Genomic DNA, 21,008 nt, shown 5'->3' with positions numbered 1-21,008 from the left:
TAAATTGGGTAATTTTACCTCAATAACGATAAATGCGCGATAATATCCCCCTGACGACCAAAATCAAAATAAATGCAGGAAATGCATATTAACTGCTTTTTTTATTGACCAACTGGTACACATTACTTTCAATGAAAAATAAAAGTACAAAAATCATTTGAATAAACATTCAAAATAGCTTTCTTTGCATGACTTGAACAATGTCACAAAGAACAGGAGAAAAAGGGTACTTCTCACAAAATCCTTTTCTGCAAATATATTGTGCCGAGATGCTGTCATGCCATTTGCAAAGGCCGAGATTTGTGTAAAGGTATCTTGTAAACAATATAAATAATGCCATGTGCAAAGGAGCTAGTCGCCTGTAAACAAAATGCTAAATAAAATGAAAAAAGTGTCAATGGAATGCCAATGCCAAATAAACAAGTGTGCATGATCAGGAAAATGTGCCGTCTCGAGTACTCCGGTGCGCGGTCGCCACTTGTCGTCTATGTACTGCACATTCAGGCTCAAACAGGGATCCATGTTGCGACTCGACCACAAGTCGGATGTGGATGCAAAATGCTCGACATGTCTCCGCTCCCGTCCCGATGTTGTCCATATCGGGAAGTGCTGTTTGCGAAATATTTTCGTACCTCTTGTTGGCTACGTTCATGAGGCGTTTAAATCCTGTGCGCTCCACTGTAACTAGAGGAGCTCTATCTTTAGCTTTGTGCTAGGCTATCGCGTCCAGTCTGAGACGTTCTCTCGTATGGTGTCGCCTCCGTTATGGGCTGTTGTCACTTGTCCAACCTTGCTTCTCACTTTGAACTTTTAGCACAAGCTCCAAGTCAACAGCATGGTTGTGTTGTGGGTGGTGAAAAAGAAAAGGTTGGACGCGCTGTTTCAGGTGCTGACGACGCACTTTGTAGTTCATGTTATTTTGCTCAAACATCGTCTTTATGGAACCCAAAACATTTCCAAACGACAGATGTCGAATTTCTTTTCGGGACAAGCGCGACAGGAACAATTTCGACTTTGTCTGCGGCCGTGTCAGCCGCTTCAGGATTTGAACCGCTAGCTACGAACGCGTCTTGTGTTTACATTCTTCTACAGCGCATGAGTTACGTGACTACGTGCGCTGTAGCCGTCTTAAAGAGGCATGAACATCGCCGCACACAGAAAAGACTTTCCTTTTTCTTTTTAGACACCGAATTTACCGACATGGGCAAAATGATGTCGGTCATTGTAATACATTTCGGTAACGGTAAATTTTCGGTTTATCGCCCAGCCCTAACAGGGTGTCACGTAACTGTCTCCTTGTTGACATTATTAGCATCTGCTTTTGCCACTCGATGTCCATTTGTGCTGTTCTGCCTTGGGTCATGCCTTAAATTGGGTTGGGAGGTGATAAAAAAAATGACATAAAATAATGAAGAATAAAGAAGCCGTCAACGACGTACTGGCTTGAGCTGACGCCCCCTCCTCCTCCATCCCCCCACTCTCCCGCATACTCAGCATTCCTTTAGAACAAATGTTCACTTGTGGCCGCGCAGTGGCTTCAATAGAGTAGCATTAGGGTAGCTGTGATCCACGCTGACGTGGAAAAAGCCTCCCCTCCCCGGAATAACCCACAGCCAGCCAGCTAAATTTTGCTCGGAGGGCCCACTCAACGCCTCAGTGACCGGTTTTACTGGACGTTGCCTTCAGGGCACCCTTAGAAAACTTGTCTTTCTTTGCTCAAGAACGGCAGGCATCCTTATTTTCATAGCCTTTCTGACGGTGACTGCGGTTGAAAATATTTTACCATGGCGTAAAATGTAACACTGAATCAGACGTCCGCGTTCAGCAAAGAAAAGCATTTTCCAGTGTCATCGCGACAAGCTGATAAGATTTTATTGTATTCCAGTCAAACGGCATTGTTGCATTTCACAATGCTGCGTGCTGTCGTCGCATCGCTGCAGCCGCTTTCACGGCACCTGCCTTTGAATGCCATTGTCGTAGCATTCATCTTCGCTATGATTTTAACAATTGTGTCCGTAGAATTTTATGTTGGGCAATTCAGATATTTTTTTCCAAATTTTGCTGTTGTGAAAATTGCCTCAACAAAATCTTAAGAGTTTACGGAACGGTTGTCTCCTTTTATAGCATTGTGGGGTAGTGTCAGAAATGTTTTGGGAACAGGACAGAATTGAGTATGACCTGGTTATCGTTTGTCTTCCGGGTAGCATCAGAGCTGGAACTCAGGTGGGACTCCACCTGCATCCGCTTTCACATTCATCTTAAAGCTGTTTTTTTGACAGGTCACAGTTTTGGGTGAAAGGCAACCAACATAGAAGGATGGCAGTTTACTGAATTTGGCGGTATTATCAGTTGGGTCGGTACCAAAGCGGTCGTAATAAGCCCCCTTTTTTCCCCCACACCAACACCTTTCCTTCTATATGTTCTGACAGGGAAATCAACCATTGCATTTGGGGTAAAAGCTTTGACAGGCAGTGTGAAAGGTGTTACTGACTTTATGAACCCAAACCAACGTGCGGTTAAATAAAGGGATGGATTTAAAAAAAGATTTTATGGAAATTGGTGAGGTCAAACCGTGACACAAATGGATACTCCTGTCGCCAGTTACGTCCCTGTTTATTGCCCGTAAATCCTGAGCAGTCAGCGTGAATACCCGCCCAAGTGTGCCAGCTCAAGTGGTGGCTCACGGGTGGCGCCTTCAATCGAAAGCCATCCTGACGACATAATGGCTTAATGGGCCGGGAGAAAGAAAAGAGTGGGATTTGTCCGGGGGACTGTAACTCCCCCCTCCCCGTGATGCCACGTGAAGGATGTTTTTGTGCAAGCTCTTGGTTGCGCCGTGTTTCCTGGGGTGGTTATTTATGGTTATGGGCCAGGGGGGATGTTTGTGTAGTAGATTGTTCGCGATGAAGGAGAGGCAAGAAATTTACAACCTGGGACCATTTCTTTTTTTTTTTTTTGCAGCTTTGTGCGTCACCTTGTTGTTGCAGCAAAAGTCATCTCCAGGACACATTCTCATAGTTGCCATACTTTCAGGATCCGGAATAGGAGACTTCCTGCTCTTAAACAAGTTGCAAAGGAGATCCCGAGTGCCCCTGATCCTAATAGACTGCATCAGCATTTAGTGGGATGTCTAAAATGTGCTTATGATAGCATTTCAGCAGATTTCTGATATTTCCTTTCACACAGCTGCTGTTCTATCTGTTAAATCTCTGCTACTACTTCAGAAGCTAGGAAATTCTGTCAGTGTCTCTAACACACACCAGAATAAAAACAGTGACTTTTTTTCATGCAGACGAGGTCATGCCACTGATGAATATAGAATTTTTTAGGTAGCCCCTTGCACACTGCCCCTGTCTTTTTCCTAGCTTGTCAACCTCATTTGGTTGACTGCAAAGATTTCAAAGTCCTAATTGGACACCCTGAACAACCCATTGCATTTCTGTCGAACCCTTTCACATATTCATGCATAATCGTCTTTGACGTACAACCAAATCAGATGAAAAAGATGGACAGTGTGAAAGGTGAATGCAGAAACACAGAAAATGTGTACCAGGTGTAAAAATTCACGACCCGGTACCGGCTTTCCAATATTCCCTGTCATGCTGTTGCCCTTTTGCCTCTGGTACTACCTCAGACGATGGGAAAGACTGTGTTCGGACCTTTGACACGGGCCACAGGCACAGGAAATAACAGGGGTAGTGTGAAAGGGGCTAATGCAATTGTATTAAAATATGATCGAGGAGCTCCCCGCTTTCTAGTATTCCGGAGAGAGACATAGGTAAACGGTGATACTAAGAATAAGCGTACGTGGCCTTATTCTGGTCCCGGCTTTCTGATATTCCCTCTAACACGGCAGTCATTCCAACAATGGTCGTACCTTTTGCAAAATTCCTTGTCACAGGAATAAATAGGGTGTGAAGGTGCTAACGGCAATATAATAAAATGCATAAACAGGTGTTGCACTGCGCAGGCTGGTCCCAGCTTTTTGATATTCCTTTTTGTACGGCCATGATTCAAACTTTGTTGCTATCTGGGAAATTTCAGTTTGCGCCTTTGACGGACATAGACCACCGACTGATTTTACGTTTCACTTGGTGATAAAAGGACAACGAAAAGACAAACACAATAGAATCAGTTAAAGGTGTGCAACTGTGACGTTGGATTTTGGAGTTGATTGACTGGAGGATTTTGTTTTCGGTTTTCGGTGTGGTATTAACAGATCCGAGGCAGATGCAGGACCTCACACAGTGCCGTGACCCCCCTGACCCGCACTCCCAAACAGGTAGCTGTTTATGGAGGGCCTGCTGTTTACTGTCTGCGCGGCGTCTGTGTCCCCCGCTCGGCCTCCAAACAAGGCATGCAGAACACCCGGCAGCGGTGGCCAAAATTGTTTGGATGGGGGGTGGGGGGGGTGTAAGTCGTGTTTGCTGATAGAATACTGACAAAACAATTCCACCTGCCATAGATCATGTTTCAAGCGGCCCGGCAATGTCAATGTTTGTGGTATCAGACCCCTTTTTTGTTGCGAAATGCCATTTAGCTGACGTTTCTCTGCAGGAATGACGTAAAGTGAATGGTCGGGAGCTCCGTGTCTGTCAGGTGGGCTGAGTCAACATGCGTCACCGTGTCTGAATCCTCAAGGAATGAGTCGTGCAAACGTCTTGGCAAAAAGCGCTTACAGGCATTTCTTCCGGGGTTTTTTTGTCGCCCAATCTGCCGAGGCTTGTTTCGTGTCAAGCTCATCACGTGTCCAAACTGGCTCGTTGATTGCTGGTTGTTATCAGTCAGAGAGAGAAGAGCTTGAGAATGGGGGTTGTAACCCCTGTCAAGCCACCTGAAGTTTTGGATTAGGGTTAGGCTTCCCCCCACCCTTATGTCAGGGGACCCCCCCCCCCCCCACACCAAAATGTAGGCCAGACATGTTTTGTTTTTTTACCTGCTATTAAGTTAATTTCTCAGGAACAGCAGCAATTTCCTTGGGTCATTTTGGTGGGGGGCATGAGTAGGTATCTAACGTGTCAAATTAAAAAGTAAAGCCAAACAAACACAAAGCCACGTATGTGCAAAAATAAATCATATTTACTGCAATATAACATATTTTTAGCAATAGTTGTCATCTTTGAGAAAAAAAGATTAACACTGCAATATTTTTTAAAAACCACCAATGACATTTGCTGTCGCCTTGGCTCAATTTTTTGACGTACTACTAAATGCTTACTGCACGCCATGACATTCGCTAGCAAGAGGCTGAGCTGCACTGTGTTTGTTTTTGCAGTAGATGTGAAAGAGTAAGACAACCTGTCTTATTAAAATGTTTGGTTGAGAACTTCAGCAGATCCAAATACAAGTTTTCTTGCACAAATGATGTTCTCAAATCCTTTTCCATGCCAGTGTGTCACAAGTCACGTGATTAATATTTGATATGGTGTGTTGTTTTCTAAAAGTGTTGGCAGGTCACGGGCTCATCATGGCAAGGGGAAATGAGACGGTGGATGGTGTGGGTGACTGATGGGACCGTGGGGGGAGGGGTCTCTTCCTTTCCACAATGCCAGCCCTGACCACTGTTATCTCTACCAAAACAATGGCACGGACCTCTCCCCCACCCATTTACCACCGTCACTGCAATCAGGCAGCACATTTCCAGGCCTCTTCTTTTTTTTTTAATGCCATTGTTGTGACAAAAGCACTCATGGCTGATTCTCGCCGGCTTTCTCTGTACTGTCACACACCGCTGTGAGCACGCAGCTTCCCGCGCAAACAATAGCAAGCGGTCAGTGTGAGCTGTCACTTGAGATCGGAGCTCATGGCTTCATTCCCCTTTTATTTTGTAAACACTCGTCTTTTTTGTGTGTGTTTTTCTGACATTGTGAATTGTTGGGGTGTGTGTGCGTGTCGTCGTGTGTGTGCATGTGTATGTTTGGGTAGTGAGCTAAGTGGTCCAATTGGACACAGAGCTAATACACAATGTCATTAAACTATTTATTTGTGATTTTTGTTGTTCTGAAAAGGGAACTAAACTCAAAAAATTAAAGCAAGAGCACATTGTATGCGCAAGCTCTCGTAAACACACAATACTCTGGTTAATTTGTGCAGTAATAATTCGATGCATTTATATTGCAAAAAGTACTATCCACTGTCAGCACACTTTTTTTGACCCGATAATTTACCTTTAAGCTAAATTTAGTCTGTTTCCACTGTCCGAGCTCACAATGGTTTGTCTAAAGTCTCTAGTTCAAGGTTAAAGTTCCTGCTCAGTAAAGAAATACAAAGGCTTTTTATTAACCTGTCAGAAGGAATATGCCTTTTTGTTATAGTATTGCTATATCATCTATATATGTTCTTACAACGTTTGAGTGTGAATATTCATTATTTGAATGATTAATTCTCTGGGAAGTGCATGCTTATTTCCCGTTAGTATGCCAGTGGTACATTACATTAATTTTAGCATTAGCACTGGTGATGTTTCAAATATGAAGCATTTCTTATATTGAAATATACATCCATCCATCCATCATCTATATCGCTTCTCCTCACTAGGGTCGCGGGGGGTGCTGGAGCCTATCCCAGCTATCTTCGGGCAGTAGGCGGGGGACACCCTGAACTGGTTGCCAGCCAATTGCAGGGCACACAGAGACGAACAACCATCCACGCTCACACTCATACCTAGGGGCAATTTAGAGTGTTCAATCGGCCTACAATGCATGTTTTTGGAATGTGGGAGGAAACCGGAGTACCCGGAGGAAACCCACACAAGCACGGGGAGAACATGCAAACTCCACACAGGATGGCCGGAGCCGGGATCGAACCCACGCCCGATGCTGTTTCTCACTGTGAGGCCATCGTGCTAACCAGTCGGCCACCGTGCCGCCTTGAAATATACAATGTATGTATTTCTTTTTTGTTACATTTTACAGTCAACGCAAACCAGGGTGTCATTGAAGAACTTCAAGCATGCTCAGAGAGGGCAGAATCACATACAAGTCTGGTGAACAAACAAACAACAAGATCCATTTCAAACGTTCCAGGGAAGGAAACAAGTGTTTGGGATTGTAATTCGTTTGCATGCAGTGAATCGAGCGAGACGAGGCGGGCTGTGGCGTCATGCTAACAGAGCGTGTGCTTCTTGCTTCTCCTTTGATTGCCAAAGGACTTCAAGCACCACCGAGCTAAACATACCCGAAAGGGAAAGAGGGTGAGCACTTTAATGAGGGTCCATTGTCGGTGGCTTTAAGTGGTGGGGGTGGGGGTACTTCAAAGAGCAACTCTCCAGGCATGGGTGTGTGAGGGTGGTTGGGGGGGGGTCTCGTGGTGAGCAGGTGAGCCGCATGTTCCTCCTGTGAGCTTTGTTCTCTGATCTTGGGAGTCTGATGATGTCTTCTCTGTCTCTTAAAATGTGTCTACAGTTTGTGTAAGGTTCCAAAAGCCTTCAGTTTTGCTATTGTCCTTACGCCAAAGTTTCCTCGGTCTTGCAAAAGTAGAACCCAAAGTCAGTCTTCTTTTAGCACCAAAAGTAACATTTGCATTTACACAAAACATTTAGATCTTAGCTGTCGCAACTAACGATGATTTTAAAAACTGAATAAAGGTCATTCTGTGTCTTATTTATGATTTAACTCGTTGGTTCTCTTTTTAGGGTGTTATTTACCTGAGATGTTTCACTGGCAGACACTCTGAAGAAGCCTTGAAAGACTGCCCCGAAACATGTCGAGTAAATAATCTAAAAAAAAAAAAAGACACTGCGATAAAAAAGCCAACCAGTTTAATTATCCTAATTATTGATTAATCTGTTGATTATTTAGTCGATCGATTGATGAAGCGGATTTAAAAAGAATTGACGGTGCAGAAAATACAAAAACATTAATCGTGATTCATATGCTGGTTTGGACCATAACGTCATAAAATGTGAAACTGTTGCTAATTGTTTTTCAAAGTAAAATCGGATGTATAGTTTTAATCCATCATAAAGATAATCAGTCTGATGAATATTCATCGTTGAGAAGACAACCTCTTGAAGATTTGGACTGTTAAAATGATCAGTGCTGCAGTCCATCCATCCATTGTCTTCTGCTTACCCGGGGAATCGGATCGCAGAGACTGCAGCTTTAGCCGGGAACTCCAGACTTCCCTCTCCCCAGCCACTTTTTTCTTTTCATCTCTTCAGGAGACAAAGATTTTTGTCAATTTCTTTTCCCATTTTTTCTTGGGGGTGTGGGCAGGTCATGTCCCATTTTTAATGAAAAACCTATATTGTAGGGGTAAATTTAAAAAAAAAAAAAAAAAACTAGCCCAAAATGGGGGTCAATTATATGCAGATTTTTGCTATCCGCAGGCCGTACAGGTCCCTATCACCAGTTAATAGCGGTGGTCCACAGTCTGTCGATGCTGTCCTGGGTCATCCCAGGCCTGCTCCCGTTGAGACATGCCTGGTATACCTTACCAGGAAGGCATCCAAGAGGCATCCCAGCTGGATACCTCAGCCATCTCATCTGGCTGCAGTCCGTGCCCCAAAGGTTACTGGTCCTTCAAAATGACGCCCCCCTCCTGTATGGCATTCTCTTGGCATTGATCAATTACCCTATAACTAAATTTAGACAACAGCTGCGATTGGTTGGTGACAAGTTCATCGTGTGCCCCTGCCTCTCGTTCAAAGTCAGCTGAGGAAGGCTCCAGCTCACCAGTGATACGAGAGAGGATCAGCGGTCCAGAAATGGATCGATAAATTTAGAAATGGTCTCCGAGGTTCGAAAACACTATTTTGTTATCTATAAATTCCTGACCTCTGAATGTGCTATTGGTTCCTTGAGCTAAAAGGTTTCTGTGACCAATTACCATGTCTAAACATCCACAGTTGTCCTGCTCTTAGTACATCTAGGAACTACAATGTTCCAATTTGATATGATCAACACTCCAGTCGTGGACCCTCGTGATGCACTAACTACCGAGCAGAGACTTTGGCCAAGGGCAAGTGTCTCCGTAGGTGATGCATCTGCACTCCAAATTGCAAGAACCTTTAGTTCTGGAAACAGACAGCAGTTTCTGAACTTTTTGAGAGAGTACTACTTCCCAGTCTCATGGCCTTCCTTTGGTACCAGAACTATATTCAGGCTGTATTGCTGCCTAAAATTCCGGGAACCTTTCGGTCTTTGTATTTGAAATTTCAGGAACAACAATCAAAACACCATCCTAGAGATTCTTGGACCCTTCTGGAGTTTAACCCCAGCAGGGCCATAGACTAAAATCTAGCCATATTCTCACCGTAATTTCCAATGATGTTTAGATCTTGGTACTCATAGTTCCAGGAACTAAAAGGTTCCATTGAGTTCTTTAGAAATACTGTCGTCCTAGCAGGGGCTCCTTTTGGCCACAGGACTAAATTTTAAATGCTTTTTGTTGCCATAATTCACAAATTCCAGGCACTTTTAGAGCTTGGTATTTGTAGTCCTTGACACGACAGTCATTCACAACCCAGAAGTTCCTGGACTTCTCAAAAGTACCATCCACCCTTCGCCCACTCAGCTTCACCTTTTGGCATTTAAGATAAAGCACCTCTAAATCCTGGAAGTTTTAGTTCTTGGCACTTAGTACTTCGTCGTCCCTGAAAGTCAAGGTTCCAATCAGGTTAGATCAGCTCTGCAATCCTTGTTCTAAAAGTTTTCTGAATCTCACAAAAGTAATTACTGTGGAGCAGGGGCTTATTTTGGCTGGGGAAAACCTACATTTAGATGAAAGTTCCCACTGTCCAAACATACAGAAAGCTCTGGGATGAAAGTTCCTAGAGGTGAAAAGGCACCATTTGAATCGATGGAGAAGTTGGGGGATTCCTCCTCCTGCCGCGTGTGTGTGTGTGTGTGCGTGCGTGCGTGTGCGTGCATGTACCCATCTCTGTGTGTGTGAGCATGAGTGCATGCATCACAGCGAGGGAGGGGCTGAGAAAAACACCCAGCCTCTCATTTTCACTCCCCCCTGTAATTCCTTCAGCGTTCCAATAAATCCAGCCTCTCATCCCGCCTGCCTCTTGATGAAAACCAGATGACTCTCCTGCCCACCTCCCTTCCCCCCCATATCAAACACACACACACACTGACGTGATGTTACCTGTTGTGCATTTCCAAGACGTGACGGCTGTAAAAGGCACCAGTAATGTTTAGAAGGTTGTGACCAGTCTCTGAAGTGCTGAATGATGCCATGGTTTGTCATTGTCTGATTTCCGTCATGTTGTTCAAGAGGCATCAAAGGATTTAGCCTTTTCTTCATTTTTTAGCGGCATGTCATACAAAATTACCTGTATGTCTTCTGCATCTCTCCAATAAAAGACAATTCGATATATATCACGATACATGGGGTGCGATACAATTTAAGGACGGTTCATCTTAAAGTGGAACAATTCAATTTAGTGGGATTATGATTCCATTCGCCCCCCGAGTTGCATCTTCTGTTGGCAGGTGTTTCATCACGTGATGTAACATGTTTCTGTTCTTTCCTCACTGCATCTCAACCAACCACAAGTGTTGCCTTCCAAACCTTCACTTTTTGTTGATCTCCTGTCTCAGTTCTGCCCTTCGTCCATCTCTTTTCTGTCTTTTCCCACATGTGTGATTACATGCTTGGTTGAGGCCCCGTTGTGCTTCCACAGCCCCTCATTACTGCGCTTCCCATGCTTGTTTCATCGACTGCCGGCTCTTGCTCCACTGTTGACAGCTGAGCCCGTTTCAAATGCTATTGCTAAAGCTAACCAAAAGGGCGGCACCTATGGAGCATGTAACCAGTCTCAATGTTTGGAATTTTCCGTCGGAATGATGTGCTTTTATCTTACGTGGATGATCATTGTTTAAGCGAATCAGCAATCTTAGTTATTATTTCAAGTTTATTTATCAGGAGGATTTTTTTATACTGTCCACTCCGCTTCCTGTTTTATTGATTATTTTACATTATGCAGACGTGACATTTTTTTCAGAACAATTAGTGGTCCACTAAACTCCGATGTTTTGTCCCTACACAATGTTGTGTGCCTTCATGTACATAAACAGACTATTGAACATGTGAAAAAAAGACCAGTCCAGAGGGACTTATTTGTCCCACTCAGTCTGCCTCCCCCGTAACAAATGATCTTGAGTTATGTGGAGACAACGTCTTTAATGACGATTACAATTTCTTGTACACTGTGACATGTGGTCCCTTCACAATGTAGAGTGGGTCCATGTTTGTTTTTTGTTGCTGCCTCTTCCTTAATAACTAATATTGCATTACTTGGAGACATCGTTTTTTACAATGATTAGAGTTCTAGAAGCCGGTAACTACACACGGGCGTCTGCATCTGCCCAGTCTTCCTCCTTTGTATAATAGGTTGTCTTGCATTGTATGCAGACATCTTTAGCGACGATTAGCATTATAGTTGACTGAATGTGGTCGCCCCACATGATTTTGTACGTCCAGGTTTACATTCCAAAACAACAACATATTTGTATTCAGTCTGCCTGTTCTGTCATAATTAATCTTTCATTATGTGAAGACATGGTATTTTATGATGATTAGCATTCTAGTACAGTCTGGCATCCTACAATGCTATGCGTGTCAATAATTATGTTAGCTTGTGTCTGGTCCTGCCAGATCTGCCCGCTTCATACTAGATGATCTTATTATGTAGAGATAACTTGTTGTACATCGATTAGCGTTCTACAAGAACTTAACACTCGGCAACTCCACAATGTTGTGTGCGTACTTCATTTTCTGGGGCGATCTATTTGCTCCACCAAGTCCTCTATTTTGGATGATTGTAATGTGGAGATGGTGCATTTGAATACAATTAGCATTCTAGTACATTTTGACATGTGGTGACTCCACAATGTTGTACGCGAGACCAATTAAACAGGTTTTAGTGCCCTAGAAGCACAACTTCCACATGTTTTAGATAGATAAGCAGGTGCCAAGTCATTTTGTTGTTCATGTTGCAAAGACCAAATGAATGTCAGGAATGAATGAGTGTGACCGCGACTTTTTACAGAACGCCTGAAGCAAACATTGATGTGTGTCTCCTCCTCTCCTCCACAGAGTGCTCAGAGGCTCTCCAGCAGGTGGTCCAGGAGCGTCTGGCCGAGCTGCTGCGCGTCCTCAAGGCTGTCATCGCCAAACACCAGGCCCTCAACTCGGTGGATATCCTGGGCAAGGCGGGCACGCTCATCGCCAAGGTGAAAGGTAAGCGGAGGTTAATGTAACACGCTGCTAACGCGACACCTGGCCTAGAAATGTCACAGCGTACTCACCTGCCCTATTTGAAAGCGCGGAAGCGTGACCCGGTGCCAGAGTTTGCATGTGTACAATGCCAGAATGGAAACAGCACGGTCTATTGCACTTCAATCACACAGGAAATATGGCAACTGTCCAACTGCAAATGACGCTTACATTATTTATAGAGCATCAAACTGATGAATACTGACTGTTAATTAATGATCTGCCTTTCAGGAGAACAGTTAGGCTGTGTCCAAATGGCAAAAATAGCATTTTGAGGGCTGGGGACAGGGTTGGGGGAGGTTGTCTCATTTCTATGAAATTACGGTGTGCTCCATTTTCTCTTGATGAGAAACTGTTTTTTGTTTCATAACCCTTTTGATTTCTAACCTTCATTTAAATATCAAGAAATCAGTGAGTGTACACCCTCCTTTTCAATGATGTTGAGAGGTCGTATGATGGAAAGAATAAAACAAGCAGATCAAGCATCATTGAAAACAAAATAGTTCTTGAGAATTTAAGATTAAAAAGTTATATTGTACTCATTTTATTATATTAAATCCAAGGTTGACGTTTGACTTTTTGTATTTTTGAAATTATTTTTTTAAAATGAGAATTGATTTTTTATGAAATTATAAATGATAAATTGGTTTATAAATATTATTTTTAGAACACTGAAAATGTGAATCTTGTTATCACACTGATCAACAGCAAATTTTATACAAAGATTATTTTACTGATGGAAAAAATATCAGTTATTTTATTTATTTATTTTTTTGTTTTTCAAGTTCGACCTATAAAAGGTTGTGCAATCCAGATTTTACTATGCCTTCTAATTTATAGCCATGAAATTTCCCTAAAAAATTGCTGTTTCTGAAGCTAACCCCTTTATGATGATTATTTTAAATTGTTCAATTTTAATAATCAGTAAAACTAACATTTTATTTTAGAATTTTGACAAATAATTTAATCACATTTTTTGTTTTAATTATTCGAAATAATGAACTTTGTCATCATGATTTTTTTATGTAGCATTTATTAAGTATATTTTTGAAAATATTGATATTGATTCTATAATATTATTTTTTATTAGTATTAGAATTAGTAGTAGGTCTATTAGTAGTCAAAATCAATCGTCAATTAAAATTATACATATTATTTGAAATGACTCGTATTTATAACTTTATAATTATCCTCTAAATTAAGATTCTTCTTCGCGTCCTTTGCCTTTTCCGGAAACAACTTTCTTCAGGCTTCTGATCGGCAAAGATGGCCTTTTGGGGGGCTCCTCACATACACATTGCTTCCAGTCGTGAAGAAAAGCCTTTGTGAGCACCGATGAGTAAGCGGCAAAAAGTGCGACTTGCTCACGATAACAGGCCTCACTGCGTTTCCTCACTGTCGTTTGGCGCGACACCTGCGGTGTCTGGATGCCCGCCAGCGCGTACTTAGACAAACACACGCTCGCCCAACCAGTTTGCAGACGCCGCTCGCTGCACCGTTGTTCTGAGCGACTTACGAAGGCATTCTTTTTCACATATGTAGGAAAATGTCAGGAATGAACTTTCTCAAAGGCGACATCTGTGCATTTGCCACTGATATGAAAATTGCACTGTGGTTTTGTTGCATGTGCAGTGTGAATTCTCTTTTGAAGAGAATTTTTATTTTTTGTTAGATATTTTTTATTTTTTAATAATTTTCTTTCAATTGTATTTGATCATATTTCCTCTTGATTCAATTGTTTTTAATTGTGTTTTTAATGAAAATATGAGTTGAGAGTCCAATTAATTTCTTCTATTGTGAATTATGTAGTTACAATTATTTGGTCAGTTTTTATTTTTATATAACTTCAAAATTACAGAATTATAATTAACATCAATTGAAAATCGTATGAATATTATTTAAGAAAATGAGAAATTATATTCAATGGATTTTTGAAAAAAATATGATTAAACAGCACATTAACATTGTGATTAAAAAATTTGAATTAATTTCAAAATTTTTGATTATTAATGTACTACGAATGCTAAATATTTTTCATTTTCATCTTATTTTTAAAATTATAAATAAACTGCATTTTATTTAATTACCCTCTTGCAGTGAAATTCAGCAACTAGAGAAACAGATGCTTCACTATTGATGAAAATAACTGGAGGCTTAAGAGCGCCCCTCCTGGTTCTGCACTCCATTTTTTTGGTCTGACTTCACAGTGCACTTCATTTTCTTTTGATGTGCGCCATTTTTTTTTCATACTATATAGACAGGAACTGTTGACTTTTCCTAGATCAACAAAATTAATCTTGAAATATTAAATATAATTTCATTAAATTATAACCATAAATATATATATATATATATATATATATATTATTATGAAATATAATTTGTCAGTCATTTAAAAAATGTGTTGTATTTTTGTTGTAGCTAAACAATCTTTTTTTTTTTTTTTACATCACTATAAATCACAACATGATTTAATTTGTAAGTTGTCCAAGTATTTGCAAGGGGATGTGAATTGTGGTGCGAGTAATATCGAATCAAACTCATAGGAAAATATTAGACGTGAATGTATTGAAGACGTCGCTTTGTTGTTCCACTTCTTTAGACAGCAAACTAGGTGAGAGTGAATCAACAGCGCCGAGGGATGGGTGGGAGGTGGGGGTAAGCGCTGGAATTATTGTTCCGAGAGCCACAGGATGTCCTGAGGAAGAAGCCAGTGCAGTGCAGAGTCGCGCAACTGCGTTCAGCCGCACTCATCGAGAGTCTCCTCAAAATGCAAAATGAGACATTTTTGGAGGGTAGCTGGAATGCGCCATCGCCACGGAATTTGCCGTCACGGAACGAAAACGACAAAAGCTAAAGAAAATAGCAGACCTTAGCCTTACTCATTGAAGGTTTCTAAGGTAAGCAGAGTAACAGAAGTGGAGCTGTACGCGAGTGTTTCCTGTTGCAGCGCAGACAGGAAACACGACGTCCGACGTCACCGACTGCCACTTTGGTCACAAACGGCGTTCTTGCTGAGGAAAGTGCTTCCTGAAGATTTTTCACCTTCGATGGTCTTCAACTTTTTGTTGCAAAACTCTTGAAGATGGGCTGTGTCATTGCGGATTACAACTCCCTGCACTGGATTTAATTACCAGATTTTTCTAAAGGTGACTCTTTGTTTGGACTAAAGAGCGGTTATGGCAAATTTTTGGAAGAAAGCAGCAAAAGTGGGGGACTCAAGCGACATGATTTGACTCGAGTCAGACAAGTGCCTGTTTTAGGAATTGGGATTTGCTTGGCTACAATTTATCAAACACTTGATGCAACTTGGACTTTCTGTGCCTATGACTCGACTTGACTTTTACTTGGTATTCTTAAGACTTGACAAGTCATGTTGAATTTGCGTTATTGAGTTTTGAGATTGAAGAACCATTCACCATTACAACGCCCCTCCAACAATGCTCTTAGCACCTAACAGTTCCCAACCATGAACAACTTTGCCGTGGTGGAGCAACTTCCCTACTCAACCCATCTGGTGTCGTATGATTTATTTTTTTTCCCCTCTTACCCAAACTAAAGGGGATCGGCATGGAGACCTGTTTAGACCACATGGACGACATCAAGACAGCTATGATGATAGAGCTGCAAAGAAGCTCCAGGAGTGCATGGATACTGGAAAAGTGCGTTTGACGTCAGGGGGATTACTTTGCAGGGGAAAAACTTGTAGTTTGTTGTCCTGATTTGAAATGTAAAATATTATGAGACGAGTCCTTGAACTTATATGACACATGTCATATCTTGTCATGATTGTATGACTTGACTTGTGACTTTGATCTCAAGTAAGTATTTGACTTGAAGACCCGAAGCGTATGACTTACTCCCACCTTTGGAAAGCAGCGTGAGGCTTTTAGGCCGGTTACTGTGTAAACATTGCATCTGGCTCAAACACACACACTACCTGGTCGTGATATTTATATACTTTTCTTTCTCTCCTCAGGTATCAACTTCAATGACGTCAGATCAGACAACCTAGACGGAACGTTTGGGGAGATTCACGCATCCATCGACACCTTGGCGTTCACATTCGGCAATGTGTGAGTGACATACCGTTTGAATTTTTATTACCTGTAAAGAAAATGCAAAGATTTTGAAGTCTTAACTAAAAATGGCAACATTTCCTGCCTGGTGTGCTTTGTCTTTGCCATTTCATGACACACAGTTTAAAAGGCGGCTTTGAAAGTGACTTTATTTTTTTTACAGTCATTGCGAAAACGTTCAAGCGAAGCTAATTGAATGTACTTGCTAAACAAAAACAAACCGCAGCATGTCAAATGTCTCTGAGTGACGTACTTGCACTGTAACCTAAGTGACGCTAATGCTAGCAGATGAACAGTGTCTATGCTGGTTGAAAATGGTGATACAGCATTGCCTACTGCAAATACTGAATGTTATTCTACATATATATAGCAAGGCGTTATAGCGTCACTCTGATTTTGACTGTATAAAACAAAATTAGAAAAAAATGGTCAGACGCTAAGCTAATGCTTTTACATGCTAAGCACTAAGATAACAACAAAATTGTTTCATAGGTTCCAGCACTGTTCAGATGTTAAATTAGTACTGATGCTAGTGTTAACGCAATCTGAGAGGTGCCCAGGGTGGTCCACGAATGTTCCACATGCTAAAAAATAAAATCAGGTGACGCCAACCACATTATATGCCTTTCGTTCGAGGCAGTGTGGCATCAATATGATTTGGAAGGTGCTATTTTAAGCCATTGAATTGATGCAATTTGTGAAGACGCTATCCAAGGGACACCTAAAATAAGTGAAGTTAATCAATTTATTGTGTCAAACAACTCTGTATCATTAAGTTGTCTCGTCATTTTTGTGTGGCAGGAAGCTGGTACTTGTGCTTGCACACTAGGAAGAGAAGTCATGTTAGCACAAACACTGGCACTAATACAGCCTCAGAATTGCCCACTCTGGTCCACCATTTACTCTAGATTGCAGGTGTCAAACTCAAGATCCGGGGGCCAGATTTGGCCCGCGTCCTCATTTTATGCGGCCGCGAAAGGCAACACATGTGCGTCAACTTTCTGTTTCGAGCACATTTTTTTTCACTTTGAACAGATATGAGAGTTTGCCATTTATTTGTTACCACTCCTCCCCTTTTAAAATAAGTTGAAGAATTGTTAAACAATTTCTGACCGGCTTCTGATTTCAAAACTGGCTTTCCATCAATTTGTCGTGTGTATGTGATAACGTAAGGTGATCATACATTTATAAGGGTTCACAGTCCACGTCTACAAAAATTAGTTTGACACCCCTGCTCTAGATGCTTAATTATGTAATTTGGGGTGACCATGACATTGCCAAACACTATTGCATACTCCTTTAATTTAGCCAGTGTAGCATCACAATGATTTTGTGTGCAATTTTAACATGAAGCTTTATTAAACTTGAACTTTGTTGTTTTTCGTGTGCTTCAGAGTTTCTGACTTCCTTATGGGAGATGTGGACAACGGTTCAGGGTTGGGGACCCCCCAGACCAGAAGAAGCCGGGTAAAGCATCTTTCCCCCATTTTCGTCCCTTTAACTTGTTGTTTTTGTTGAAAGCTTTGTTCCCAGTAACTTAAAAAGCCTCAAAGACAAACTCTAATTTGGGTGTCGAGAGCACAGCTGCTTCTTAATTGCATGTCTGCCTTTGCCTTCTTGTCATGTGAAACTGTGTCCTCCTCCTTTTTCGCAGTCTTTCGACAACCTCGCCGTGGATCCCGAGGACTACGCGGCAGAGAAGAACGACCTCGCTGGTGAGTGGGCGTTTGCGTTCCATCGTTCAAGGGGCGTGGAATTCGCCAAGGGCAGGCCAACGTTGTCAACTTACGAGCTCCCGGCGTGATTTAGGAATGCCTGAGGCGGGGACCCGCCCTGTTATTTCTGCCGGACCACACGTTTTCCCTGTTTGCCTGAATGTCTGACATTCCGAAGCCTGCTCAGGAGCGAGCCTGCGTTGGATGGGAAACACATGGTCTCAGAGTAGAAGTGGCGGGGTTGGGAGTTGGCGGGTTATTGTCTTTTTTAGAAGATGCCAGCATTTTCACATCCTCCTGAAGTGTCATCCGCTTCCTCATGGCTACATCTCTTCTGTTTTAGCATCTCTCTTTCAGCATTTTTTTTAAAGGGGACGTAATGTGACAAAGTATCCGTCTATAACTTGGCTACCGGGGCCAAGATCCACCATTTTTTATTTGAAGGCAAAAGCCACGATCACATCTGTGCCAGTTTGTTACTTAGTCTTACTCATAACCAGTAGTTAAATCTCTGATGCCCAATTAAGATTTTTATTGTGAAATATGCTTAAAACAAATAAAATGTTAGAGTCAGAAAATTCTCACGTGAACAATTCTTGGTGTAATTTTATATTTGGTTTAAACATGAGGGAACAGTTTTATTTGTGTAAAAATCAGTGGTGTGCCGTGTATTTCACACATAGGCCTTCAGTGAAGTCCTACTTAAATAAATCCCACTTATATTACAATCATTTATGACACCTGGGTTAAAATAATATGCAGAAACACACTTATGCAGTAAGGAGTGAGTGTTGGACGACCTAGCTTCTCATGAAAGGTCCGTCTTGAAAATGGCCTTGCAAGTGTATCTGCAATCAAATCCACAATTTTCCCTCCGTCTGCCATTGTGGTTAAAAAAAAGCAATATATTTTAGATTTTCCAACTCTTGCCAGTTAAGACTTTCTGGTGTGTTGATTACACATAGCGCGGCCCCCGCACGAGTGAGTATCCAATCACAAGGCGCGTTCATCACCTTCAACGTGAGGCCAGCGAGAAGGCCTTACTGTCATCAACTTGTGATCTGATTGGCTATCACAACTCTCTGTCAACTGTAAATGTCCCCCTGGCAACACAAGCTACCTGAATTCTGATTCGATAAAAACTCTGTCAACTAAAAATTCCACACTAGGTTATAATATAACCTCAATTTAAAGAATATGACCTGTTTTCTTGCTTATGTTAAGGCCAGGAGAGCTGGCCTTGGTGGAGGCCATGACCACCCACCACTGGTAAAAATACCTAATCTGCCCTTTCAGGCCCAGATGTTCCTCTGTCGCGCGAGGAGGAGGTGGACCTGACACTGCTGAAGCATGACAGCGGGGTGGAGTCAGCCCTGCTCTATGCTAAAGCCTGGTCCAAGTACATCAAAGACCTGTTGGCCTGGATGGAGAAAAGAGTAACCATGGGTGAGGCTTGCTCCATACAGTACAGTGCTGCCACATAAAACCTTTGGCCAAGCTCTGACTTTATGGTTATTAGTTCTTAGTTGTTTTTTTTTGCTTGTTTTCTGTAAATGTTAAAATAACCCTAAATAGATCCACTTCAAAACAAAATGGCAGATATCCTGCACTATTTAAGCCATGGGCTCTTGAGGCATTTTCGGGGGGCTCTACAGTAGTAGTCTATAGACATTGCTATTAGATTTCCTGTTTCTAAGGGAAGTTGGAGGTGTTTTATGTTGAGTGAGCAATTTTTACGTCCTTCAAATTTGGTCCAAAACCTTTTGGCTGAGTCAGTCTTCGAGGCACCCTTGGAAATGATCAGAATTTCCCTTCAAACCGCAATAGCAGACTACTTATATGTCGTCATGCATGGGTTGTTAAGACTTTTTTTGGGGTCTACTCATGACATAATCTCTAGGACTAATCCATCTTCGAGGAAGCCCTGGGAAATGTTAAAACTAGCCTAAAATGTGAACTACCAACCAAAATGGCTGACTTTCAGTGCCTTTTTAGGTATGGCATTTTGCGACTTTTTTTGGTTGGCCGACTGAAGACATTGCTGTGAAATTTCGTGTTTCTAAGTGTAACTGGCTGAACTGACATGAATAATTATTTTTATGTCTTCTAGACGTGGAGTGTGCCATAGGTTACGCCAAACTGGCAGAGTCAGCCAAGTCGCTGGTAACACAGCAGGTTGTTAATTTTAAATCCCACGGACCTTCTTAATGAGATTTATTTTTTTGGAATGGATGGATTAACAGCATTTGGCTCTTTGCAGGACTATATGCCCTTTAGCGACATATACAATTCCACTTTCAAGAACGACGTCGAATACAACCAACTGCTCATGCAAACCGCCTTGGCCTTGCAGACCAATAAATTCATACAGGTTAGACAGTCAGTGACAGATTTTATGCCTTAATAGGAGGCTACAGTAATTTGTTTACTGTGTTGCACACTTCAGTGTCCACTATTGTGATGTCATGGATATGAACTGCTATGTTCTATAATATATGCTGCCTGTATTTTCAGGTTGTGTAATTATATTTAATGAGCAATTATGTTACGTTACAGCCCACAACCACATATTGTCAACTGAGTTTGATAGGAAGATAAATATATGTGATTAATCCCATGAATAAATTAATCAATTTCATACTAAGCATCAAACATCAATGAAATAAAAATGAAATATTAATTACAATAACGAAAAATATAAAATCGATAATAAAGTAATTGTAACGTTAAGTATTTTTTAAGCTTTTTTGTTTTCTCAAGATGATGCTTAATGGGGGAAATAAAATCTTATAAATGAAATACAATAAAAACACAAGAAAATAGTACCATTTTGTCAAGCATTGGCACATACTAAAAAAGTAAAATATGGTGTCATTAAAGTCAGATATTTTTAATCAATAACAGTATTAGAGGCAGTTCATAATGATGCCGAAATATATAATTATAATAAATATATAATGAGAAATATAAAAGCAATAAAATACAT

At 41.5% G+C, this 21,008-nt stretch overlaps 1 protein-coding gene across 3 annotated transcripts in view; it reads left to right on the top strand.

Annotated features, from left to right (window-relative positions):
- The window catches only part of LOC148325931 (rho GTPase-activating protein 29-like), a 38,086-nt gene that overhangs the window by 4,779 nt on the left and 12,299 nt on the right, over positions 1-21,008 (top strand). The window contains exons 3-9 of one of the 3 annotated variants that reach the window (XM_088311807.1): positions 12,049-12,192; positions 16,208-16,304; positions 17,702-17,774; positions 17,962-18,022; positions 19,319-19,468; positions 20,133-20,197; positions 20,283-20,393. In XM_088311807.1, coding sequence (XP_088167933.1) covers positions 12,049-12,192; positions 16,208-16,304; positions 17,702-17,774; positions 17,962-18,022; positions 19,319-19,468; positions 20,133-20,197; positions 20,283-20,393 — 701 coding nt within the window. Of the gene's footprint in view, positions 1-12,048; positions 12,193-15,020; positions 15,378-15,397; positions 15,891-16,207; positions 16,305-17,701; positions 17,775-17,961; positions 18,023-19,318; positions 19,469-20,132; positions 20,198-20,282; positions 20,394-21,008 lie in introns of those variants that run through there. The other 2 variants (XM_088311808.1, XM_088311809.1) reach the window with 2 other exon arrangements.

Source organism: Idiotropiscis lumnitzeri, chromosome 12, assembly GCF_059441095.1.
Source record: "Idiotropiscis lumnitzeri isolate Australia: NSW breed Sydney's pygmy pipehorse chromosome 12, RoL_Ilum_1.0, whole genome shotgun sequence".
Lineage (NCBI taxonomy): Eukaryota > Metazoa > Chordata > Actinopteri > Syngnathiformes > Syngnathidae > Idiotropiscis > Idiotropiscis lumnitzeri.
This window is presented reverse-complemented; position numbering and strand designations above follow the sequence as displayed.